Raw genomic sequence first — 27,970 nt, forward strand, 5'->3', positions numbered from 1 at the left:
TTGCATACAGCATCTCCTTGTGTAAAGTGCGCTGAATGGTTGAACGATGCACAGTGACTCCATCTGCAGCAAGATGATGTTGTAGGTCTTTGGTGCTGGTCTGTGGGTTGACTCTGACTGCTCTCATCATTCGTTGCTTCTGTCTATCCAAAATTTTTCTTGGTCTGCCACTTCGAGCCTTAACTTGAACTGAGCCTGTGGTCTTCCATTACCTCAATATGTTCTAAACTGTGGAAACAGCCAGCTGAAATTTCTGAGACTGCTTTCTGTATCCTTCCCCTAAACCATGATGGTGAACAAACACTCTTTGTCTTCAGGTCATTTGAGAGTTGTTTTGAGAATCCCATGTTGCTACTCTTCAGAGAAAATTAAAAGCGGAGGGAACTCTACAATTGACCCTCTTAAATACTCTTTCTCATAATTGGATTCACCTGTGTATGTAGGTCAGGGGTCACTGAGCTTACCAATAGAACTGTGTTTCAATAATTAGTTCTAAAGGTTTTGGAATCAATAAAATGACAACAGTGCCCACATTTATGCACCTGCCTAATTTTACTTAAACATTTATTGCACAATTCCTGTAAATCCAATAAACTTAATTTCACTTCTCAAATATCACTGTGTGGGTCTCCTATATGATATATTTAACTGACATTTTTTATCTTAACAACCAACAATTTATACAGGAAAATCATGACAATTAACAAGGTTGCCCAAACTTTCGCACCCCACTGTATGTCTGCAGTGCAGTGCATTGCAGATACACATTTGACGATCAGAGAGGTAGTTTTGACAATCAGACAGGAATTTTTTGTGATTTTTCAAATGTGGATCAACACACACAGTATCTAGTGTACTATCAGTAGAGTTGGGCCGAACAGTTCGCCTGCGAACGGTTCCATGCGAACTTCCGTGGTTCGCGTTCGCGTCCCGCAGGCGAAGTTTTGCGGAAGTTCGGTTCGCCCCATAATGCACCATGAGGGTCAACTTTGACCCTCTACATCACAGTCAGCAGGCCCAGTGTAGCCAATTAGGCTACACTAGCCCCTGGAGCCACTCCCCCCAAATAAAAGGCAGGCAGCAGCGGCCATTACGCTCACTCGTGTGCCTGCGTTAGTGAGAGTAGGGCGAGCTGCTGCAGACTGTCTCTCATAGGGAAAGATTAGTTAGGCTTAGCTTGTTCCTGGCTGCATACCTGTTCTGTGAACCCACCACTGCATACCTGTTCAGTGAACCCACCACTGCATACCTGTTCTGTGAACCCACCACTGCATACCTGTTCTGTGAACCCACCACTGCATACCTGTACTGTGAACCCACCACTGCATACCTGTTCAGTGAACCCACCACTGCATACCTGTTCAGTGAACCCACCACTGCATACCTGTTCAGTGAACCTGCCACTGCATACCTGTTCAGTGAACCCACCACTGCATACCTGTTCAGTGAACCCACCACTGCATACCTGTTCAGTGAACCTGCCACTGCATACCTGTTCTGTGAACCCACCACTGCATACCTGTTCAGTGAACCCACCACTGCATACCTGTTCAGTGAACCTGCCACTGCATACCTGTTCAGTGAACCTGCCACTGCATACCTGTACTGTTCAGTGAACCCGCCACTGCATACCTGTTCTGTTCAGTGAACCCGCCACTGTACACCTGTTCTGTTCAGTGAACCTGCCACTGTATACCTGTTCTGTTCAGTGAACCCGCCACTGTATACCTGTTCAGTGAACCCGCCACTGTATACCTGTTCAGTTAACCCGCCACTGCATACCTGTTGTGTCCAGTGAACCCGCCACTGTATACCTGTTCTGTTCAGTGAACCCGCCACTGCATACCTGTTCTGTTCAGTGAACCCGCCACTGTATACCTGTTCTGTTCAGTGAACCCGCCACTGTATACCTGTTCAGTTAACCCGCCACTGCATACCTGTTGTGTTCAGTGAACCCACCACTGCATACCTGTTCTGTTCAGTGAACCCGCCACTGCATACCTGTTCAGTTAACCCGCCACTGCATACCTGTTGTGTTCAGTGAACCCGCCACTGCATACCTGTTCAGTGAACCCGCCACTGCATACCTGTTCTGTTCAATGAACCCGTCACTGTATACCTGTTCTGTTCAGTGAACCTGCCACTGTATACCTGTTCTGTTCAGTGAACCCGCCACTGTATACCTGTTCAGTGAACCCGCCACTGTATACCTGATCAGTTAACCCGCCACTGCATACCTGTTGTGTTCAGTGAACCCGCCACCTTATACCTGTTCTGTTCAATGAACCCGCCACTGCATACCTGTACTGTTCAGTGAACCTGCCACTGTATACCTGTTCTGTTCAGTGAACCCGCCACTGTATACCTGTTCAGTTAACCCGCCACTGCATACCTGTTGTGTACAGTGAACCCACCACTGCATACCTGTTCTGTTCAGTGAACCCGCCACTGCATACCTGTTCTGTTCAGTGAACCCGCCACTGCATACCTGTTCTGTTCAGTGAACCCACCACATCAGTGCGCATACCTGTGCAGTTAAGTGAACCCACCTACCTACGTGAGTGCACGCAGTGTGATATACCACTCCGTGCATACCCGATATGGACAAAACAGGTAGAAGAAGAGGTAGTGCCAGAGCCAGAGGAAGGCCACCCGGCAGGTCTGTGCGAGGTCGTGTAAATGTAATTTCGTGTGGACCTGGCCCACAGTACAGTGCTCGGAAGAAGGCACATCCCATCACCTCCCAAGATTGTCAGGACGTGGTTGAGTATTTAGCGACACAGAACACCTCATCTTGCTCAGCCACCAGCGCTACTACTAGCACCACTTCCGCTGCATTTGACACTTCGCAAGAATTATTTAGTGGTGAAATCACTGATGCACAGCCATTGTTGTTACAGCCAGATGAATTTTCACCAGCTCATATGTCTGAGTTACGCAGCAACACTATGGATGTAACGTGTAAGGAGGATGAAGGACCTACTGATGGTGCATGTTTGGATTTTTCTGAGGCAAGCGAAGCTGGGCAGGATGATTACGATGATGACGATGATACGGATCCTCTGTATGTTCCCAATAGAGGAGATGAAGAGGGGGACAGTTCAGAGGGGGGGGTCAGAGAGTAGTAGGAGGAGAGAAGTTGCTGAAAGAAGCTGGGTCAGCTCTTCATCAGAAACAGCTGGTGGCAGTGTCCGGCACCATGTATCGCCACCTATGTACAGCCAGCCAACTTGCCCTTCAGCATCAGCTGCTGAGGTCCCCATAGTGCCCACATCCCAGGGTGGCTCAGCGGTGTGGACATTTTTTAATGTGTGTGCCTCAGATCGGAGCAAAGCCATCTGTTCGCTCTGCCAACAAAAATTGAGCCGTGGAAAGGCCAACACTCACGTAGGGACAAGTGCCTTAGGAAGGCACCTGGAGAAAAGGCACAAACAGCAATGGGATGGCCACCTGAGCAAAAGCAGCAGCAGCACACAAAAGAAAAGTCACCCTCCTTCTCCACTTCCTCCTTCAGGTGCATCATCTGCTTCTGCCGCTTTCTCCCTTGCACCTTCACAGGCACCCTCCTCCACTCCGCCTCTGCCCTTGAGCGCTTCCTGCTCCTCTGCCCACAGCAGCAGTCAGGTGTCCGTGAAGGAAATGTTTGAGCGGAAGAAGCCAATTTCGGCCAGTCACCCCCTTGCCCGGCGTCTGACAGCTGGCGTGGCGGAACTGTTAGCTCGCCAGCTGTTACCATACCGGCTGGTGGACTCTAAGGCCTTCCGTAAATTTGTGGCCATCGGGACACCGCAGTGGAAGATGCCAGGCCGCACTTATTTTTCTAGAAAGGCCATACCCCAACTGCACCGTGAAGTTGAGAGGCAAGTGGTGTCATCTCTTGCGAAGAGCGTTGGGTCAAGGGTACACCTGACCACGGATGCCTGGTTTGCCAAGCACGGGCAGGGCCGCTACATTACGTACACAGCCCATTGGGTCAACCTGGTGAACGATGGCAAGCAGGGCACAGCGAACCAAATTGTGACACCTCCACGGCTTGCAGGCAGGCCTCCTGCCACCTCCTCTCCTCCTGCTACATGCTCTTCGCTGTCCTCCTCCTCCTTGGCTGAGTGGCAGTTCTCCTCTCCAGCTACACAGCCCCAGCTCCGCAGGGCCTATGCTGCATGCCAGGTACGACGGTGTCACGCCATCTTAGACATGTCTTGCCTCAAAGCGGAGAGTCACACTGGAGCAGCTCTCCTGGCTGCTCTTAAGAAACAGGTGAATGAGTGGCTGACCCCGCACCACCTGGAGATAGGCAACGTGGTGTGCGACAACGGCAGCAATCTGCTTGCCGCTTTGCATATGGGGAAGCCGACACATACCCTGCATGGCACATGTCATGAATCTAGTTGTTCAAAGATTTGTGTCAAAGTACCCTGGCTTAGCGGATGTCCTGAAGCAGGCCAGGAAGTTCTGTGGGCATTTGAGGCGGTCTTACACAGCCATGGCACGCTTTGCGGAAATTCAGCGGAAAAACAACTTGCCGGTGAGACGCCTAATTTGCGATAGCCCCACTCGCTGGAATTCGACCCTGCTCATGTTCTCCCGCCTGCTAGAACAGAAGAAAGCCATCACCCAGTACCTCTACAACTACAGTAGAATGAAACAGTCTGGGAAGATGGGGATGTACTGGCCCGACAACTGGACACTGATGAGAAATGCATGCAGGCTCATGCGGCCGTTTGAGGAGGTGACCAACCTGGTGAGCCGCAGTGAAGGCACCATCAGCGACTTGATTCCCTACGCTTACTTCTTGGAGCGTGCTGTGCGTAGAGTGGCGGATGAAGCTGCGAATGAGCGTGACCAGGAACAGTTACGGCAGGAACAGGCATGGGACCAATTTTCATCAGACCCAGCTGTTTCCTCAACACCTGCGGCAGCACACAGGGGGGAGGAGGAGGAAGAAGAGAAGTCGTGTGCAGAAGACGAGTCAGACTCAGAGGATGATGAGCAAGGTGTTTCTTTGGGGGAGGAGGAGGAGGAGGAGGGGCAGGAGAACAACCGCAGCAGGCGTCGCAGGGGGCTTGTGCTGCTCAACCTTCCCGTGGTATTGTTCGCGGCTGGGGGGAGGAGGTTGACTTACGTGACATCACTGAGGAAGAGCAAGAGGAGATGCATGGTACATCTGGATCCGACTTTGTGCAGATGTCGTCTTTTATGCTGTCCTGCCTGTTGAGGGACCCCCGTATAAAAAACCTCAAGGGGAATGAGCTGTACTGGGTGGCCACACTACTAGACCCTCGGTACAGGCACAAAGTGGCGGACCTGTTACCAACTCACCTGAAGGTGGAAAGGATGCAGCACATGCAGAACAAGCTGTCAACTATGCTTTACAATGCCTTTAAGGGTGATGTGACAGCACAACGCCAGCAAGGTACCACTGCCACTAATCCTCCTCCCGTGTCCACGCAGTCAAAGACAGGACGCTCCAGCAATCTCATGGTGATGTCGGACATGCGGACGTTCTTTAGTCCAACGCCTCGCCGTAGCCCTTCCGGATCCACCCTCCACCAACGCCTGGAACGGCAGGTAGCCGACTACCTGGCCTTAAGTGTGGATGTAGACACTGCTGTGAACAGCGATGAGGAACCCTTGAACTACTGGGTGCGCAGGCTTAACCTGTGGCCAGAGCTGTCCCAATTTGCCATCCAACTTCTCTCCTGCCCTGCCGCAAGCGTCCTGTCAGAAAGGACCTTCAGCGCAGCTGGAGGCATTGTCACTGAGAAGAGAAGTCGCCTAAGTCACAAAACTGTTAAGTACCTCACATTTATCAAAATAAATGAGGCATGGATCCCGGAGGGCTGCTGCCCGCCCCAAGACTAAGTCAGTCCCCGCACACACAGCATCTCTGCCTGCACGCCGTGTGACTGGCTGCCTGGCCTGCCCCAAGAAGACTAAGTCACTCCCAGTCCCTCCACACAGCATGTCTGCCTGCAGGCCGCTTGACTACCTTCTCCGCCACCACCAACAGGGTCCGGGACTCAAGGCGGATTGCTGAATTTTTTAGGCCGCTGCTAGCAGCGGCCGCTGTACTAATTTTTCTGGTGCGTGTACATGACTGCCTAATTTTTCTGGCTGCACTGCGGGGAGCTGCAACAACAAAAGAAAAGGCATGTACATGCACCCATTCCCCTTCGTGATCATTACCTTGCCGTGGTAAAGGGGCTTGCGTATCACAATGAAGCAATGACCGGCGCCTAGATGAGTGTCTCGGGGGGCACACCCACGATAAAAAGGTTGTTGCCTCATTGTGGTCAGACCAAATTTGATCAGCTGGACAGTCACTGTTCTGTCATTCAGCTACATCAGCCAGGCGACCATATGGGCTGTAAAGCCACCAAAACCTGCACTCTCTCCATGGTGCGCACCAGTCCAGCACGGCCGTCACTACACAAACAGCTGTTTGCGGTGCGTTACACGGTGAGTTTGGTGTGTCAGTGTGAAGCAGTACCTTAATTACACTACCTGATTGATGTATACACATGCAAGATGTTTTAAAGAGAATCTGTATTGTTAAAATCGCACAAAAGTAAACATACCAGTGCGTTAGGGGACATCTCCTATTACCCTCTGTCACAATTTCGCCGCTCCTCGCCGCATTAAAAGTGGTTAAAAACAGTTTTAAAAAGTTTGTTTATAAACAAACAAAATGGCCACCAAAACAGGAAGTAGGTTGATGTACAAGATGTCCACACATAGAAAATACATTCATACACAAGCAGGCTGTATACAGCCTTCCTTTTGAATCTCAAGAGATAATTTGTGTGTTTCTTTCCCCCTGCAGCTATCTTCCACTGAAGTGTCAGGCTGATCGTTTCTTCCTGCAGAGTGCAGACAGCTCTGCCTGTATGTAATTCCTCAGTATGTGAAAGCCCAGCCAGCTCAGAGGATGATTTATCCAGCTTGTAAAAGATATGAGAGAAGAGAGAAGCTGCCCTAATCTAAATAATATACAGGCAGTGTGCAGAGAGGGGCCAGGAGGGGGGAGATGCATCACAGAACCACAACACTGAAGAACTTGGCAGCCTTCCAAACACAGGCTGACAAGTCTGACAAGAGAGAGATAAGTTGATTTATTATAGAGATGGTGATAGTAGAACGTGCTGCAGTAAGCCAGAACACATTAGAATAGCTTTTGGAACTTGTAGGATGATAAAAAACAGGATGCAATTTTTGTTACGGAGTCTCTTTAAAGCACTTTAGGCCTGTCCTTTAGCATTCAATGTGATTTCTGCCCTTAAAACGCTGCTTTGCGTCAAATCCAGATTTTTCCCGGGGACTTTTGGCATGTATCCCACTCCTCCACCTGGGGGTCCAGTGTTAGACCCCTTGAAACATCTTTTCCATCACTTTTGTGGCCAGCATAATTTTTTTTTTTTTCAAAGTTCGCATCCCCATTGAAGTCTATTGCGGTTTGCGAACTTTTACGCGAACCGAACCTTCCGCGGAAGTTCGCGAACCGAAAATCGGAGGATCGGCCCCACTCTAACTATCAGTAGAGGCAAAAAGTCACAGCTTATATTGTGTATACAAGAGGTTACATGCCCGTAAACTAAAATGGGGCTACAATAATAATTTTGCGTATATTGCATTATTCATTCGGGTTCCATTTCCCGTGAAGCTGGAGGATACACCTCCAAAAGACCAGAGACTGCTGGATGCAAATATCTGTCTAATAGAGATAAAAGTTGAGTTGAGAGATAATATGATCTCAGCTCAGAAATGTACTGCAGTATAATTTTATACCTAAAGGACATCTGAACTGAGAGGAATATAAAGGCTGCTATATTTATTTTCTTTTAAACAATACCAATTGCCTGGCTATCCGGCAGCCTCCAATACTTTCACCCATAGACCCTGAACAAGCAAATGCAGATCAGATGTTTCTGACTGAAGTGTGACTGGATGATCCCCATGCTTGTTTCAGGTATGTGTTTCAGACACTACCATAGCCAAACAGATCAGCAGGGCTGCCAGGCAACTGAGGCAACTGGTATTGTTTAAAAGGAAATAAATATGGCTGCCTCCATATCCCTCTCAGTTCAGGTATCCATTAAAATATTAATAGCCAACAGTTTAACATGTGCAAAATAACTAGGGCTTATGCCCACTTTTTTTACGACTGTTAATTAGAGATGGCTCGAACCTCCGATTTTCGGTTCGCGAACCTCAAACGCGAACTTACACAAAAGGTTCGGTGCGCGCGAACTTTCGCGACCCGCAATAGACTTCAATGGGGATGCGAACTTTGAAAACTAGAAAAATGTATGCTGGCCACAAAAGTGATGGAAAAGATGTTTCAAGGGGTCTAACATCTGAGATTTTGCATGGAGGAGTGGGATACATGCCAAAAGTCCCGGGGAAAAATCAGGATTTGACGCACAGCAGCATTTTAAGGGCAGAAATCACATTCATGCTAAATTGGAGGTCTAAAGTGCTTTAAAACATCTTGCATGGGTATACATCAATCAGGTAGTGCAATTAGTGTAGGCCTTGGCGGTTTTCAAGCCCATATGGTTGCCGAGCTGAGGTAGCTCAATGACAGAACAACAGTGACTGTCCAGCTGATCGAATTTGATCTGTCCACAATGAAGCAACGACCTTATCTTGGGTGTTCCCCCCAACCCCCCCCCCCCCCAGACACTCATATAGCAGGCGGTCATTGCTTCATTGTGATACGCAAGCCTCTTCACCGAGGCAATGTAACGATCATGAAGGGGAATTGACACATGTACATGCCTTTTGTTTTATTGTTGCAGCCGCAGTGCAGCCAGAAAAATTAGGCAGGCATGTACACGCACCAGAAAAATTATTATAGCAGCCTTAAAAATTCAGGTATCCACCTGTAGTCCTGGACCCTGTTGGTGGTTGCGGAGAAGGCAGTCAAACGGCCTGCAGGCAGAGATGCTGTGTGGGAAGCGACTTAGTCTTGGGGCAGGCAGTCACACGGCATGCAGGCAGAGATGCTGTGTGTGGGGACTGACTTAGGGCCTGATTCACAAAGCGGTGCTAACAGTTAGCGTGCTGGTGAAAAGCCCTTTATCACACCTAAACTCAGTTTAGGCATGATAAGTTTAGGTGTGATAAGTTTAGGTGTGATAAGTTTAGGTGTGATAAGTTTAGGTGTGATAAGTTTAGGCGTGATAAGTTTAAGCACCAAATGCGTTATCACCGCAGTGCACAGCTGATCAAAAGTTTTGTGCTAGCAAAGTCTGGTGCACTTCGCATAGAGTTTAATGGCGCTGCTTTGCGTGCGGGACTTTGCACGCTATCTACACTTATCTAAACTTAGCATGCCTAAACTTATCACGCCTAAACTTATCACGCCTAAACTTATCACGCCTAAACTGGCTTTTCGCCAGCGTGGTGCAATGGTTATCACGCCTAAAGTCTCTAACTGGGTTAGCACCGCTTTGTGAATCGAGCCCCTAGTCTTCGGGCAGGCCTGACCGTGCTTTGCAGACAGACCACGTGGTCAGATGGACCCTTGACCCAACGCTGTGTACCAGAGATGACACCACTTGCCTTTCAACATCACAGTACAGTTTGGGCATCACCTTTTTTGAGAAATAATTGCGGCCTGGTATCTTCCACTGCGGTGTGTGGCTTTGCTTTTGTGTGCTGCTTTTCCTCAGATGGTCATCCCATTGCAGTTTGTGCTTTGTCATCATGTGCCTTCATAAGGAAGTTGTCCCTACCCGGGTCTTTGCACGGTTCAATTTTTGGTGGCAGAGAGTATCAAGTACTTGGCCTTCCCACCACAATGAGGTTTCCCTCTGTGGGAGGGGCCCTACCTCTAACTAAATTAAAAACATGCATATGCATAACCTGGGTGCTACTAGAAGTGAAAATCAAATCATGCACAAAAAAAAGTAGATCAGCGCATCACCTGTGCCTCTGATTGGGTACCAACAGAGATGCGCTGAGCCCCTCACCCCAGAGACAAAAAACGCACCTTGAATCCAAAAACAGAAGCTCTGCATATGCATTAGTTGCTAAACTATTAATTGGGAGCGGTTGGCCATAGAATAGTCTATGCGCTGATCTACTTTTTTTTTTTAATCAATGGACTTGTTCACATCTGATGCATTTCTCTTTCAGACATCTCCTCCTAATAGAAATCCTTACCGTGTTCCCTCATTCAGACAACAGCCTGTGCCTGAGCCTAAGCCAGAATATAACCCAGGCCCTAAACCTACCAGGTGAGCACTGGGGTCTTTAGGTTTATCTGAAGAATTAAACATTAACAAATAAACTTTACATAAACCTGTATGGTACACCAAATCACAATTATTTAGAGAAAATTTGTATCCCTTTCTTCCCATAAACACAAACATTTGTTTCCAGTGTCTCTACTTGAGTGTGAAAAATGAGTGATTTAGAAAGATGAGAAAAGCACTAGATCTGTAATGTAGGCCCTCTCCTGACCACGGTGACCTTGGCTGCCCGCCTGTCACTGTCCTCTGTTGATGCATGTGTAAACCCTCCATCCCTTTTCCTACTGGTTGTTTGTAGCTATGGCCCCGATTCCTTAAATTAAAATTGCTGTGCGCATACAACAATGTCAGTTTTACTGCGGTTTATGCCAGCAATGTAACGTGCACTGTGCACATACCAGGATTCACTTCATGGGTTGCTTCTATATGGCGTTATCCTAACAACAACAATCAGCAACAAAGCATTTGTGAATGCTTTTCTCCCATAAGACCCAAAGCGCATAACAACAGGTGCCTTGTCTACATGCGCTATGTATGAAATGCAGGATATGTTGCTGGCATAAACTGAAATGCATGATATGTTGCTGGCATAAACTGAAATGCATGATACGTTGCTGGCATAAACACCAGTAAATTGTTGTGTGCTGTGTCCGCACAGCATTTTACCATAGTTCAGTAAATCAGGGCCTTCTTTACTTGAATATCAGCAATCTGCTCTCTACATGTTAAGGCCCCAATGCAATACACTTTTCTGTCGTGTCGTCCCATCTTTTTTATTTTATAAGTTCCCAGCAAGAAAGAACTTAATCAAAATACGGTTAGAAAAGCGATTTCAAACTCAGAAACAACTTATTCTATTAGAACTTTTCCTAGTTCTGTATGTAATTCATTCTCTTCCTATTTGTGTGACCAGATCACTGACTACACTGTACCGTAGGTGAAGAAATAACAGGATGGATGTATATATATATATACAGTACAGACCAAAAGTTTGGACACACCTTCTCATTCAGAGTTTTCTTTATTTTCATGATTATGAACATTGTAGATTCACACTGAAGGCATCCAAATTATGAATTAACACATGTGGAAGTATAGTACATAAGCAAAAAGTGTGAAACAACTGAAAATAGGTCATATTCTAGGTTCTTCAAAGTAGCCACCTTTTGCTTTGATTACTGCTTTGCACACTCTTCACAGGCAATCTCTACTAGCAGACTAGCAACAAGCAGAAGAGACTTGTTTGAGCTAAAGAACACAAGGAATGTCCATTAGACCAGTCCATTAGACCAGTGGAAATCTGTGCTTAGGTCTGATGAGTCCAACATTTAGATTTTTGGTCCCAACCCCATTTATAAGGCAAGAAATCCCCTTTATTAAACCTGACAGGGCACACCTGTGAAGTGAAAACCATTTCAGGTGACTACCTCTTGGAGCTCATCAAGAGATTGCCTGTCAAGAGTGTGCAAAGCAGTAATCAAAGCAAAAGGTGGCTACTTTGAAGAACCTAGAATATGACATATTTTCAGTTGTTTAACACTTTGTGGTTGTTTCCTATACTTCCACATGTGTTAATTCATAATTTGGATGCCTTCAGTGTGAATCTACAATGTTCATAATCATGAAAATAAAGAAATCTATGAATGAGAAGGTGTGTCCAAACTTTTGGTCTGTACTGTATATATATATATATATATATATATATATATATATATATATATATATATATATATATATATATATATATATATATATATATATATATATATATATTTTACATTCACTTGATGCCATCTACATGGTTGGACTGCTCGTGTAGCCAACAGGTAGCCCTTGTAAAGTGCAAACCACTTGTTCTCAGTGTCTCTGTTGTCTATTGCATCAGACATGTTAGACATAGCATTGCTTCTATAACCTGTCTGATTTCCGTCCGCTGCTCAGAATAATATATGCAGGATGAGACTTTGCGTTTCAATACTACAATGGACACAATAGAAACCAGACATGTTTTAACAGTTCTGAAAGGATCCCATGTTTATCCTATGAACCTATGTCCATCAAGTTGTCCATTTCTATGCTATAGTCTGTTCCATAAATAGGAAAGTTTTTACTTGTTTTGTGAACCAGCCCTTGTTTGGCTTTGCCTTCTTTATTTAAAGCCCTCTCACATGGTTAAGTCTTTGAATTCTTATTTTAGGGACACGCTGGTTGGTCTCACATTGGTTTTTGCTGTCCTTCAGCGACAGATCAGGCCAACCAGCATCTACACCTGTTCAATAAGCCAGACTGCATCAAGTTTATTGATGTTACCAGCATTTATCATAATAAATAAAGCTGGCATTTACAGTTGATGACACTTCGCTGTGAATATGGTATGGTCTATAAAAATTATCAAATTAAGATCCTAACAATGCAAATCTCCCCTGACCCAAGGAGAAAATTAAACCCATCCCAGCAAAGTCTCTAGGTGCTGCTTAATTTTCCAGCTGCTAGATAACTGATTGGCAGATGATGACCCCAAGAGAATATCTTTCTTCCCTTCCTAGGGAAAGTTTCCCTGTTAGGAGAATGTCTTGTTCATCACTCATGGTGGACGTGGATATCAGTATCCGAGAAGATCCATGCAGGGGCGTAACTAGAAATCCCTTGGCCCCCCTGCAAAACTTTGGATGGGGCCCCAAGACCTTGCTGCACACTACAAATCTTTGTCTACAAAACTTTGTATGAATCGTTATCAGTGGCTGAGCAGATGCAGTCATTAGAACAATTGTGCAGACAGCAGAAAGCTTTTTCTCTCCGTGCCCTTAGTTGTCAGTCTCTCAGGACACGCAAAAGAAACTTCTCCCCCCACGGGCCCCCTGCTGCTTCTGGGCCCCCCTGCAGCTGCATCCCTTGCAGGGTCTATTGCTACGCCCCTGGATCCATGTATCTAATCTACAGAGCCATGTGTACAGTGCTTAGCCAGGTGCCCCTTGTCCACCCTAGGCTATAGCTCTATTTACAATAAATGTTTTTAAACAGCTACTGCATCCAGTAATAAGTGGCATTTGTCATGGGACACATAAAAACCTCAACAGTCTTAGCAGTTACGTTAGATTACCACTAGTTGTGTAGTTGTAAAACACAGTAGTGTTAGTTCTGTTCTTTCAAAATTCATTGTTGCCATGTATTAGTAAATGCTATCTATGATCCACTCTACATCATATTCTTTGAGCTGCCCTCACCTTGTTAATTTTTGGTCAGGGATATAATTAAAATCAGGCACCATTCCAACTAATGCCCTCTTTAGCCCTCCTCAATATAGGCCTAGATCAGAGCCGGATTAAGGCCAAATGGGTCCCTAAGCAAAATAGCAGATTTGCCCCCTTCCCCCATGAACTGTGGGTGGGCTGGCAGCCACTTGTACCCCCAGGCCGTTCATGATACAACCCACTGCCTCCTGTACTACTCACTATTATGGCGCCTGGACTGAGTTGTCACATTGAGCCTGCAGCATGTTCAGGAGGAGGGAGGAGGCAATGAGGCCAGCAGCGTCTGCCAGCCACAGTAAGCACGCTGACGTGAGTCACGTGGTGCAGGGCGCATGCTGACTCTGTGGGCTGGAGTGGAGAGTGTCTTGTTACAATAGTAACGGTGACACTCATCCTCTCGGAAACCGTTCAGTGCTGCTGCTACGGCAGGCTGGCAGGTAAAAGAGCTGCTCCGCTGCCAAATGATTACATGCTGGGTCCCCCTAGCCGTAGCAGCAGCTAGGGTATTTGGCACCCGGTGCTGATTATCTTCAGACACCTCCACACACCCCCCCAAAAAAAATGTTTTGAGGAGGGTATTTGAGGGGGTTAAATGTTAAGTGCAGCAAAGTTTTGGGGACATGGCCACTTTGACATTGGGCATGAATAGGCTGATCGAGCACGTCGGTCGAAGATCCAGCAGCATGTCTGATCGATACATCCAACCAATTTCGACCCCAAATTGGTTGCATCGTCGATCGGGCATGTTCTTGGCGGCAGGGCAGCGTTGCCAACCACATTTAAAAATGTTGATGGACAAAAGGCTAAAAAAATCTGGACACTCAAAATTTTAAATGGACAAGGCCAGAGATAGTGGATGGAGCTAAATCAGTCTATAGCATTTTTATTTATTTTTTTTACCCTTTTTAAGCTTAAAGGACAACTAAAGTGAGAGGTATCTGTATGCTGCCATAATTATTTCCTATTAAGCAATACCAGTCTCATGGCTGTTCTGCTGACCCTCTGCCTCTAATACTTTCAGCCATAGACCCTAAACAAGCATATGCAGATCAGGTGTTATTCAGACACTACTGCAGCCAAATAGAGCAGCTGGGCTGCTAAGTAACTGGTATTGCTTAAAGGGAACCAGAGGGGAACGTGATGAAAAAAAAGAAGAAGCTTTTATACATACCTGGGGCTTCTTCCAGCCCCATAAGCCTGGATCGCTCCCACGCCGCCATCCTCCGCTTCCTGGATCGGCGGACCTGGGTCCCGTCACTTCCGGCGGACGCGGCCAATTGTCCGCATATACAGCGGCTCCCTCCTTACATGTACGCATGAGGCTGCGCAGTAGGCAGCCTCACGCGTACATACATGGAGGGAGCTCATTGTGATGCGGACTATTGGCCGCGTCAGCTGGCCGACTGACGGGACCCGGTACCGGCGGATCCAGGCAGCAGAGGACGGCGGCATGGGAGCGATCCGTGCATATGGGGCTGGAGGAAGCCCCAGGTATGTATAAAAACTTTTTTCTGGGGCCTCTGGTTCCCTTTAAAGCAGGCTTTCTCAACCAGGGTTCCCTGGAACCCCAGGGTTCCTTGAGTACTCTGCAGGGGTTCCTTGGAATTTTCCCCCATCGTGGGGGAAGTATAATAGAGCACACCATAATAGGTGGTACTGTAACAAGAAGCACTAAATTGGGGGCTCAGGAGACAATAGAACAAGTGACAATGTAATAGGGGTAGTGAAATAAACAGCCACACGTACTTTCAAAGACTAAGCCTCCTGCAAAATAAATGCAGGGGTTCCTCGAGATCAAAAGAATGTTTGCAGGGGTTCCTTGAGAACCAAAAGTTATTTGCAAGGCTCCTCCAGGGTAGAAAGGTTGTGTTAGGACTTCTCTTCAGTCCCTGTTGACCCTCCCACGAAGGAAGAGACGTTCCCCAGTAGTGGAGTCTAGGTGACCACGGGTCTTCACCCACACTCCCTTGAGGGGGGTGCATGACCACACCCCCAGGAGGGGGATGTGGAACTTAGCTGCCTAGTGCCCTACCAGGTCACTACTGGGATAGTCTCAGCGAGTGGTCAGGAGAACAGGAGACACTCTTAATGGAGTAGGCGGAGTCCAAGGTAAGTTGAAGGTCCGGAGGCGGGTAGCAATCCAGCAGAAGTCGGGGTCACAATCCAAGGGTCGAGGCAGGCGGCAATCAGGCAGAAGTCGGGGTCACAATCCAAGGGTCGAGGCAGGCGGCAATCAGGCAGAAGTCGGGGTCACAATCCAAGGGTCGAGGCAGGCGGCAATCAGGCAGAAGTCGGGGTCACAATCCAAGGGTCGAGGCAGGAGATCAATCAATCAGGCATAAACTGGAACCAAAGGTAACCGGAACGGCACACTAGCTGATCAGAAAGAGCAGCACTGCAGTCAAGGGCAGTGCTGCTTATATAGGGACAATTGGCGCCGAAATTAACGCCCTGCGCATGCGCAGGACGTGCGCAACCCTTCTGCGCATGCGCGCGCACTTCTCTGCGTGCGCGCGCACGTGGGTTCGCGCGCACACGGGTGCGCACATGCGCGGTGCCCTAGGTGCTGCGCGCGCAGCGTGCTGCGCGCGTGCGCATTCCACCACACACACCGACGAGCAGGAAGTGAGCACAAGAGGCCCAGTGAACCCCCGCGCGTGCGCACAGCAGGACGCGCACGGGGATGCCCGGAGGAACGTCTATGGTGAGTGTGACAGGTTGAGAAAGGCTGCTTTAAAGTGTACCCGAGATGTGGAAATAAAAATATTTTATACTCACCCAGGGCTTCCTACAGCCCCATGAGCATCGAAGCGTCTCATCGCCCTCCCGAGTGCCTCCGTTCTGCTGCAATCAGCCCCGGTAACTGGCTCAGTTGCGCCAGTCGGCTCTTCTGCGCACGTGCGGCCCCTTCACCCATGTGCAGAAGTTCCGACTAGCGCAACTGAGCCAGATCACCAGGGCTGATTGCGGCAGAACGGAGGACGGCGAGGGATGCATCAGTGATTATGGGGCTGGAGGAAGCCCCAGGTGAGTATAAAATATTTTTATTTCCACATTTCACGTTTACTTTAAAAGGAAATAAATATGGCATCCTCTATATACCTCTCTCTACAGTTGTCCTTTAAAGGTTGCTGTAAGGACTTTTGCATCTATCAGGCATCGGGGACCAGGAGAGATCACACTGAATGCTATGGAGACAGGGAATACAGGGAATCACAATGGGTGCTGCAGGTAGAAAGGGCAACATTACATACATGCAACAATGCAACAATATAGAAAAATGCTATTGCAAGATGTGGTCCAAAAAATAAATATGGCTTGAACAAATGGAGTCAAAAGTAATCCTAAAATCAAAAGTAATCCCAATAAGGCTAGACTGTTACACATGCTGATAAAGTAAATGCAATGCCAGAGCCTTGAAAACAATACATCTAAGTTGGTGATGTTTTAACCAGAGAGCAGCCAGGAGGGGAATGCAGAAAATAAGATCCTCACCTCACCAGCTGTGTGTGCAGAGCCCAGTTCACACTGTGTGGAGGGGGATGCAAGTGAAGAAATCCAGGACAGCCAACAAGGGAAACTGCAGTTTGAGCCTGGCGCCACACACATGGAGGAATGAGGAGCTACTATCAGAGAGAGGGTGGGCGGAGCTTATGTCAGAGAGGGAGACGTTCAGTAGAGATGGGAAGTTCGGATCTTTTCAATGATTCGGATGATTCGAATCGGATCATTTAAAAGATCCGGATCTTTGATCCAAATCTCGGATCATTTTACTAGGGAAGCATTCGGGGGTGAAATGACTAGCAGGACAGGACTTTCCCTGTGGTGGACAGAGAAGGGGAGGGTGGTGGACACACAGAGAAGGGGAGATGGTGGACAGAGACGGGCAGGGAGTGGACAGAGAAGGGTGGAGGGACGAGCAGAGAGCAGAAATGTTTGTTTGCACACAATACCCACATGCTGCAATCATATGCTTTACATATACAGTATTTCACCTATATGTTCATCTGTATACTTTGAATGCAAACGTGGCACAGTGAAAGAAAGCATTCCCAGAAGTGAAGTGCAGTTCTTTAGAGCAGTGCAGGAGGATCATATTGCCCTGCAATCACAGTGCCTGCTGCCCTGTGATTCTAGCCCAGCACGCTGTCTACAAAGTTACTGAGCTGTGCTTCTGAGCCAAAAGTTTCCCATTTGTTCACTATGCACAACTAGGAACAGACAGCCTATAATGAGCTGCACATTATAGCTAGTATGTGTGCTCTACACATATCTGGCAATGGCACCCATGTCCCCTCTCTCTCATCCACCTGTCCCTGCAAGGCTGGCTCCCCTCCAACTGAGCGATCCATCTCTGCTCTGCTTCCAGGACCCCCCTGCCCGCTGAGAGGGGGCGTGCCGCTCCTGGCCCCGCCCCCTTTGTGATCCGAATCACTCATTTTGATGATTCGGAGGATTCGACTCACAAAAGAGATTCGGATCAAAGATCTGAATCGTTCATGATCCGGACAACACTAACGTTCAGACAGTCAGCACACAAGTGACACTCACAGTCAGACAGTGCAGCCCACAGTGCTCAGAATCTGCAGATGCTTCCAGTACGTGGGCTTTTTGACATCCTGGTTGCCCTGTAAACCTGAAGCGCTCTGCCCATTGCCCACACTGTATAGAAACTCCAAATTACATGCTGATGGGGCCCCTTAGACCCCGAATGTGGCCCTAATCAGGTGCTTGAGGTGCCTGGTTGAAGATCCGGCTCTGGCCTAGATGCATAAAACATAGGCTAATAATATTTCAAATATTGACGACCTCTAGACACAGTTTAACTAGTAATTAGAAAAGGTTTGAAATGCCAGATGCCAGCCTGGTCATATCAGCAGCCCAGTATAATGCAGCCAAAGAAAAAAAAAATGAAGACAAAAGCATGAAGCCTCATACCATAGACCATGACCACAGATATCTCTTGGGATCTTCAGGGATAATGGCCCATATGCAATGAACTTTTTCTCCAGAGTTTTCTCTTAGGAGATCATTTTTCATCTTGTATTTAAAATAACGTTTCAGCATTTTGCAATTGAAAAAGTACCGAAAAGTAGTTGAAAAACTACTACCAAAATTATGTTGAATACTTTCTTGCTTGCTGAGAATTTAAAATGCATTTTATTTACAAGTTAAAAATATCACCTACGAGAAAACTCAGTTGAAAAAGTGAGTTGCATTTGGGCCAATATCTCTTACCACCTCTCCCCTTTCTTCACCTTACCAGATCTTAAAGCTAAGGGGTAGAAGTATCTTCATCTTTGGTTAAGTGTTCTAGGCTGGGGTATTGTTTATAGGGAGATACAGAACAGTGTGTGACTTAATCTGTGTAAAGTCATTGCTGTTGAACGAAGATAGAAGCTAAAATTTCTATCAATCCTGAAAGTGGGGACTATGCAATAAGCTGTTTTTTGTGTCGTCTTGGCCAGGGGTGCAGCTAGGCCAAGGTGAACCAAGCAGTTGTGTGGGGCCTTACCCACAGCTGGCCCTCCCATGCTGGCCACCCTGTCTGCAACGTGTATGGCTGTTGCTGCATTCCCTTATCATATTGATATAGGTGGGGGCAGGCCCGGCCCTAGACTTTTTGCCGCCTGAGGCAATCTTCAAAGAAATCGCCGCCTCCGCCCCCCCCCCCCTCCCCCCTCCGTGGGCCGGCCCACCCATGAGGCGGGGTTAAACTTTTGCCTCAGGCGGCACTTCTGGGGGGGCGGCACCCGCCCGTCCATGAGTGTGGGGGGCCGCCCAAGCTGGAGGGGATAGCGGGCAGGAAGGGGCTATTGGGCCTAGCGGCAGGACCCCCCCCTCCCTCGCCTGGGTCCCCCGTCCTCCGCTCCCCTCCAGCTTTAAAAAGTTCCGTACTGGCTGCAGCTATGTGTAAGAGGCAACGAGCGGGGATCACTCACCTCTTCCTCGTTCCAGTTTTTCTACGCCGCAGGAAGTGACGTCAGTGGAGCGCACGCTGGACGAGGAAGAGGTGAGTGATCCCCGCCTGTTGCCTCTTACACATAGCTGCAGCCAGCACGAAACTTTTTAAAGCTGGAGGGGAGCGGAGGACGGGGGACCCAGGCGGAGGGAGCGGGGGGTCCGACCCCCCTCCCCGCCGCTAGGCCCAATATCCCCTTCCTGCCCGCTATCCCCTCCAGCTCGGGCGGCCCCCCACACCCATGGACGGGCGGGTGCCGCCCCCCCAGAAGTGCCGCCTGAGGCAAAAGTTTCACCCCGCCTCATGGGCGGGCCGGCCTTGGGTGGGGGTATGTAGCTTCCTGCTGTCTCACCACCCCCAACATACACAGACCTACAGATCAGTGGCAACATGAACAGAGGAGAGAGTGGCGAAGTGATCCCAAAGTACACTTCAGATGCGGAAGTGAGGTCATTGCTCATTTCCTGCATTTGAAATGCTACTGTGCGTTGCTCTCCTCTCTTCGGGTCACTCACCACTGATCTGCAGGTCTATGAGTGTTGGGGATGGGTGGGCAGCAGAAAGCTGGGGACTCCCATTGACACCAATGCCCTATGGGTGAGAGGGGCACCTTTGGCCACCTATACAAGAGGGACACAATGCCTACCTATACTGGGGTCCACAAATTATATGCCACTTGGGGCCACAAAAACCTTAGCAGCACCCCTGGTCTTGGCCATAATGTAACCAATTCACGCAAATTTAGTCCATTTGTCAGGAGGATATATTTGTTTTCTTTATGTAAGCATTTCATGGGTCTAGCTGCAGAACATAGACCGAATAATGTTATTGCAATATTTGCATTCTCGACTGTTTGTATGCAAATATGATTTCAATTAAAAAAAAACAAAAAAACTTTGAAGTAAAAAAAAAAATGTTCTCCATCATCCAAATGAACTTGTCCAATGACTTGTTTGTTGTTCTTTGTATAGTGCTGTGAAAAATCTGTGAGTAGTACAAGTAAATGTGTAATTATAATAAGGGCAAGAAAGCACATGCTTATCTGTCATTTTTCTGCACAGCTATGATGCACCAGTACCGCCACAGCCACAGAGATGCGTCAAAATCCGTTACGGCTTCACTGCCAGCAATGCCGATGAGCTATCAGTGCTTAAAGATGAAGTACTGGAGGTAAAAGTTTTATGAAGAAGAATACAATGAAGTTTCACTAGAATAGGCACTGAATAAGAACTTTTACTAACAAAATTCAAAATCTTAAAGTGTATCTAAAATGTGACAGGTGACATGATGAGATAGAGATGTGTGTGTACAGTGCTGAGCATACACATAACTAGGCTGTGTCGGTGAGGTATGTGTCGGGCATGCCTCTACAGAGGTTTTGTCAGCCTTAGGAGTCCCCCGGGAGAAATCTATTAAAGGATACCCCAACTGAAATGTGACATAATGAGATAGACATGTGTATGTACAGTGCCTAGCACACAGATAACTATGCGGTGTTCCTTTTTTTCTTTCTCTGCCTAAAAGAGTTAAATATCAGGTATGTAAGTGGCTGACTCAGTCCTGACTCAGACAGGAAGTGACTACAGTGTGACCCTCACTGATAAGAAATTCCCCTTTTTTACCTCTTTCTTGCTCTCAGAAGCCATTTTCTGCTAGGAAAGTTCTTATCAGTGAGGGTCACACTGTAGTCACTTCCTGTCTGAGTCAGGACTGAGTCAGCCACTTACATACCTGATATTTAACTCTTTCAGGCAGAGAAAGAAAAAAAGGAACACAGCATAGTTATCTGTGTGCTAGGCACTGTACATACACATGTCTATCTCATTATGTCACATTTCAGTTGGGGTATCCTTTAAATGTAATTCCTCCCGAATGTTTTAGCTAGCACTAGGCTAGCTAGTATAAGTGGCTGGCACCCGCCGATTGCCCCCCACCCCAGCCTGGATCCAGCAATCGCCGCAGCCTCCCCGCACAGCTCCGGTCTTCTCTATGGGGAGGATCGGGGCTGCGCATGACGTCATGTGCGATCCTCCCCATAGAGAAGACCGGAGCTGTGCGGGGAGGCTGCGCCGATCGCTGGATCCAGGCTGAGAAATGCATAAGCGGTTGCATTGGGGTGCTGGTCACCTATACTAGCTAGCCTAGTGCTAGCTAACACATTCAGCAGGAATTACATCTAATAGATTTTGCCTGGGGGACTCTGAGGCTACATGCGTTATGCTGCTCAGGAGGTTAATGAACTTCTTTCGTCATTGTGTTTTTTTTCATATAAGTCTTTGTGGAAATGGGTAAGGATGGGGGGGCATCTGGGGTTCCCATTCTTAAAGGGGACTCCCAGATGCTACCATGAACCCTCCCCCAGGGTGTCATCAGCCCCAGTTCCTCCTGGGGCACTGGAGGTGGGAAGAGCCCCTTGTCCATGTATTGGACAAGGCTTTGCCGCCCCTCTCCTCCAAAGACCCCCATACCATGGGCCATGCGGGCTGGTATAGCTCAGGGACGCGAAGCCCCATGCGGGCTAGGGCTCTGCATTCTGGGTGACAAGAGGTTAAAAAGGCTTGGGAGGGGGACGCCACTTAAAGAGACACTAACAATAAAAACGTCCCTTGGGGAGTACTCACCTCGGGAGGGGGAGGCCTCCGGATCCTAATGAGGCTTCCCCGTCCTCCTCTGTCCCACGGGGGTCTCGCTGCAGCCCTCCGAACAGCAACCCGACAGCCTGTTCAATATTTACCTTTCCAGGCTCCAGCAGGGGCACTGTTGCAGCTCTTCTGACGGAGATAGGCAGAAATAGTTGATCTCCGTAGGGTCCACTCTACTGTGCAGGCGCAGGAGGCTTGCGCCTGCGCAGTAGAGCAGCCCGACGGAGGTCGTCTATTTCCGCCTATTTCTGTGGGAAGGAGCGGATACTGCGCCTGCGCTGGAGCCAAAAGGTAAATATTTACATCGCCGCCGCTCTGGGAGGATTTTCGCCGCTACCGTGGGACCGAGGAGGACTGGGGAAGCCTCAATAGGATCCGGAGGCTTCCCCCACCCGAGGTGAGTACCCCTCAGGGGAGGATTTTTCGTTACAGATTTTCTTTCATTTTTTATTTCCCCTAAAACATTTTTGTTTATACAGTGGTGTGAAAAACTATTTGCCCCCTTACTGATTTCTTATTCTTTTGCATGTTTGTCACACTTAAATGTTTCTGCTCATCAAAAACCGTTAACTATTAGTCAAAGATAACATAATTGAACACAAAATGCAGTTTTAAATGATGGTTTTTATTATTTAGTGAGAAAAAAAACTCAAAACCTACATGGCCCTGTGTGAAAAAGAAATTGCCCCCTGAACCTAATAACTGGTTGGGCCACCCTTAGCAGCAATAACTGCAGTCAAGAGTTTGCTATAACTTGCAACAAGTCTTTTACAGCGCTCTGGAGGAATTTTGGCCCACTCATCTTTGCAGAATTGTTGTAATTCAGCTTTATTTGAGGGTTTTCTAGCATGAACCGCCTTTTTAAGGTCATGCCACAACATCTCAATAGGATCCAGGTCAGGACTTTGACTAGGCCACTCCAAAGTCTTCATTTTGTTTTTCTTCAGCCATTCAGAGGTGTATTTGCTGGTGTGTTTTGGGTCATTATTCTGCTGCAGCACCCAAAATCGCTTCAGCTTGAGTTGACGAACAGATGGCCGGACATTCTCCTTCAGGATTTTTTGGTAGACAGTAAAATTCATGGTTCCATCTATCACAGCAAGCCTTCCAGGTCCTGAAGCAGCAAAACAACCCCAGACCATCACACTACCACCACCATATTTTACTGTTGGTATGATGTTCTTTTGCTGAAATGCTGTGTTACTTCTACCCCAGATGTAACGGGACATGCACCTTCCAAAAAGTTCATCTTTTGTCTCATCGGTCCACAAGGTATTTTCCCAAAAGTCTTGGCAATCATTGAGATGTTTTTAGCAAAATTGAGATGAGCCTTAATGTTCTTTTTGCTTAAAAGAGGTTTGCGCCTTGGATATCTGCCATGCAGGCTGTTTTTGCCCAGTCTCTTTCTTATGGTGGAGTCGTGAACACTGACCTTAATTGAGGCAAGTGAGGCCCGCAGTTCTTTAGATGTTGTCCTGGGGTCTTTTGTGGCCTCTCGGATGAGTTTTCTCTGCGCTCTTGGGGTAATTTTGCTCGGCAGGCCTCTCCTGGGAAGGTTCATCACTGTTCCATATTTTTGCCATTTGTGGATAATGGCTCTCACTGTGGTTCGCTGGAGGCCCAAAGCTTTAGAAATGGCTTTATAACCTTTACCAGACTGATAGATCTCAATTACAGTATTTTTGTTCTCATTTGTTCCTGAATTTCTTTGGATCTTGGCATGATGTCTAGCTTTTGAGGTGCTTTTGGTCTACTTCTCTGTGTCAGATAGCTCCTATTTTAGTGATTTCTTGATTGAAACAGGTGTGGCAGTAATCAGGCCTGGGGGTGACTACAGAAATTGAACTCAGGTGTGATAAACCACAGTTAAGTTATTTTTTAACAAGGGGGGGCAATCACTTTTTCACACAGGGCCATGTATATTTGGAGTTTTTTTTTCTCACTAAATAATAAAAACCATCATTTAAAACTGCATTTTGTGTTCAATTATGTTATCTTTGACTAATAGTTAACGGTTTTTGATGGGCAGAAACATTTAAGTGTGACAAACATGCAAAAGAATAAGAAATCAGGAAGGGGGCAAATAGTTTTTCACACCACTGTACATGTTTATACATTATCTGTCATTTTACTGCATTTAAATATAGACTTTTTTTCCTCTAACTTTAACATTGATTTTCTAAAAAATGGCAAGGTCTTTTTGAATTTTTTTTTTCTCTTGTAACCACTCTTCTCTTTTACATGCCCTGCAAATTTGTTGATTCTAGCTTTTATGGGTGCTTTGCTATTAACCGCTAAAGTTGGTGGCCATTAATTACTGCAAGTACTTAAAATTACGACCCGTATACAAAATTTTCAGTGCAAATTTTGTGTATACTCAAAATTAGAATTCATAATTCCGTTCCATTTCGAATGCAAATTACAAATTGAAAATTGCCATTTACGTGCTCGAAATGTCCCTATTTGAAATTTCGATCTCAAAATGAGCACCACTGCTGATTAACCTTATCAGCCTTAGTAGCAACAACACATTAATTTCAGAAGCATAATAAAATAAAATCTCTCAAATTAAAAACCTCATGGTGATCATTTGAATTTTTGGTGCTGCAGTTTTCAGGTGCTTATTTTTCATATTATAATTCTTAATGTACTTCACATTTTGCAGATTTTGGAGGACAACAAACAGTGGTGGAAGCTTAGAAACAGATTTGGACAGGAGGGCTATGTCCCATATAACATACTCGATGTTGTGTCAACAGAGGAAGCCAACCAGACAGATGGACCATATGGCATGGTATTTATAACTTACAGTAGGGACTGGAGGACAAAGTTAGGCAATACAAATACCCTCCCCTCTGGTTTACCATCGTTATTGTCTGCGAAGAGCTTAGTTTTTATGTTGCATTGAATGTGAATATTTCACTGGCTGAAAAGTAAGAGCTAGTGATTAAAGGACCACTATTGCAAAACATAGTAAAATGTAAAATACACTTGTATAAGAAGTACATTTCTGCCAAAGTAAATTGCAATATGAATTACTTTTCTCTTATGTTGCTATCACTTACAGTAAGCAGTGAGAATCTGACAGAATTTACAGGTTTTGGACTAGTTATCTCCTCATGGGGTATTCTCAGTATTTCCTTAGTTCTTTACAAAAGTACTTCCAGGAAAGGATCAATACGAAGATGCCAGCAAGCCTCCTGACTCATTGGCAAATGATTTTGGCAGTTGGACTGAGCAACTGCTGTTAAGGAAGTGTTTTTGAAAATACAGAAACCCCTGTTAATCCCCTACGAGGAGATAGCCTAGTCCAAAACCTTTTTAGATTTTTTTAATATATTCTGACAGAGACATAAGAAAAAATACATTTATACTGCATTTTATTCTGGGACAAATACGTATTTTATACATATGCATACACATGCATTTCAATTTTAAAAATGTTTGTTATAGTGGTCTACCAAGGACATTTAATCTGCAACACAAACAATTGTAGAGCTATGTGTCAATCACTATGAACATTAAAGAGAACCCGAGGTGGGTTTGAAGAATATTATCTGCATACAGAGGCTGGATCTGCCTATACAGCCCAGCCTCTGTTGCTATCCCAAACCCCCCTAAGCTCCCCCTGCACTCTGCAATCCCTCATAAATCACAGCCACGCTGCTGACAAACAGCTTGTCAGAGCTGGCTGTGTTTATCTCTATAGTGTCAGTCTGCTGCTCTCCCCGCCTCCTGCAGAACTCCAGTCCCCGCCTGCATCCCTTCCCTCCCTGCTGATTGGAGGGAAGGGACTGGGGCAGGGACCGGAGCTCTGCAGGAGGCGGGGGAGCAGCTGAGACTGACACTACAGATGTAAATACAGCCTCACAGCACGGCTGTGATTTATGAGGGATTGCAGAGTGCAGGGGGACCTTAGTGGGGTTTGGGATAGCAACAGAGGCTGGGCTGTATAGGCAGATCCAGCCTCTGTATGCAGATAATATTCTTTAAACACACCTCGGGTTCTCTTTAATGTCCAATTGGGCTAAACAACATAATGATCACAAACAAGAAAAGGAGCCCAATAGCAACAATCAAGTTTATAAAAGATGCTGAGAACGTCTTAATGTATCAAGCAATATTTATTGGGGACTTATCCATACATCACAAAAATAAGTTAAAAACAATAATTAAAACCCGTCTCAATTCAAAAGTCATTGGAAATCAACGTAGCAGCAAAGTGAAAGTGACTAGTGCTATATAATAGATGTGCAAGAGATGGGACTTGTAGTTAGTGTATTTGGGAGAAGCAAATTATACAAAAAATCCCTGCAGGTGCACCACAAACACCAAGCTCAAAGTCAAAATAATTAATCAGGGATATACCAAAGACACGGAAGATCAAAAAGCAAAAAGGTGCAGAAATATGTACACAAATTCTTTAATCACTTAAAAAAGTGCATATAATTGATTGAAAAAAAGGCAACAACATCGATTTGTTTCGGGTTAGTAACCCTTCTTCAGGCCTTTAAATATATAGTGAACATCTGCACAGTTGGAATACAAGGTAGGAACTCATCTGGTCAAATATAAAGCCAGGGCAGACCACCTATAGATCAATGCAGGATCACAAGATCAAACAAAGAGCCGCATGGAGACCGGACATCCAAACAGGGTGGTCCATATACAATTGTTGTCACAATTTTGTATGTCATAATTTTTATCCATTATTTTATACACCAAGGTGTGTGTTTTTTGCATTTTTCTACTGGCATATTGCACTTTGAATATATCTTCAGGATCACGCCAAGTCCCATCTCTTGCACATCTATTATATAGCACTAGTCACTTTCACTTTGCTGCTACGTTGATTTCCAATGACTTTTGGATTAAGACGGGGGTTTTAATTATTGTTTTTAACTTATTTTCGTGATGTATGGATATGTCCCCAATAAATATTGCTTGATCCATTGAGACGTTCTCAGCATCTTTTATAAACTTGATTGTTGCTATTGGGCTCCTTTTCTTGTTTTTGATCATTACCAAGGACATTCAGACTGTGTACACAGCCAGTACCTTCAGTTGATGTTGCATGTTGAATTAAATATGTAAGACTGCATTGCCAAATATGTGTGTATGTTGTTGCAGAGCGGGTCTAAATATGAAAACCCACGGAGTCCTGTTAGCCCTGTGTTCAAGCCACAAATCAATTATCCTATAGGTAAGTGAGGCAGTGAGGTGGCTAAATGGTCTACCAGTCAGAACACCAAAGAAAGTAAGTTTCATTCTCAACCTCTTCTTTGCTTTCGATTTCAATGAATGTGTAAATGAGGGTCTACAGTAAGTGGGACTTCTCTGTGACCAGAGAAAGCAGGCAAATACCAAGCCAACTCATTCCGATTTCCTTTAAAATAATACAATTCAAAATAGGGCTGGGCATACATTTATGACTAATGGCATTAGAAGAAAAACAAAACATTTTATAGTATAGGAACTGCAGATTTGCTATTATACCTAATGTGACATGCTAATAGACTTCTGCAGAATATTGAACACATCTACTGTATGGCCAACATCTGTCAAAGAACATGACATATTCACATTCAAAGAACAACTTATTCAATTAGGAAGGCTCAAAGGTCAGACTTAATCAGCAGATGTTAGGGTATATTCACTAAACTCTGTAAACATGCGGGCAGCAAGAAGTATGGATGTTTCTGCAACATGGGTATGGGTTGGACACTCACATTGGGGAAAAAGCGCAAACACTCTAAACCAAGCAGCACCTGTCATATCTGGCTGCATAAACGGCCTCCTGGCTCACCTAAGTTCAGAACTTCCTCTCTGCTCTAAAAGATAAGCAACAGCATAATAACC

The 27,970-nt window shown here is 46.3% G+C and overlaps 1 protein-coding gene across 2 annotated transcripts in view; it reads left to right on the forward strand.

Moving 5' to 3' along the window:
• Nucleotides 1-27,970, forward strand: part of LOC137537785 (epidermal growth factor receptor kinase substrate 8-like protein 2) — a 176,296-nt gene that overhangs the window by 136,579 nt on the left and 11,747 nt on the right. For both annotated transcript variants that reach the window (XM_068259748.1, XM_068259749.1), the window contains exons 14-17: nt 10,141-10,241; nt 20,531-20,639; nt 24,777-24,905; nt 27,242-27,314. In XM_068259748.1, coding sequence (XP_068115849.1) covers nt 10,141-10,241; nt 20,531-20,639; nt 24,777-24,905; nt 27,242-27,314 — 412 coding nt within the window. The remainder of the gene's footprint in view (nt 1-10,140; nt 10,242-20,530; nt 20,640-24,776; nt 24,906-27,241; nt 27,315-27,970) is intronic.

The sequence above is a fragment of the Hyperolius riggenbachi genome, chromosome 11 (genome assembly GCF_040937935.1).
Source record: "Hyperolius riggenbachi isolate aHypRig1 chromosome 11, aHypRig1.pri, whole genome shotgun sequence".
Lineage (NCBI taxonomy): Eukaryota > Metazoa > Chordata > Amphibia > Anura > Hyperoliidae > Hyperolius > Hyperolius riggenbachi.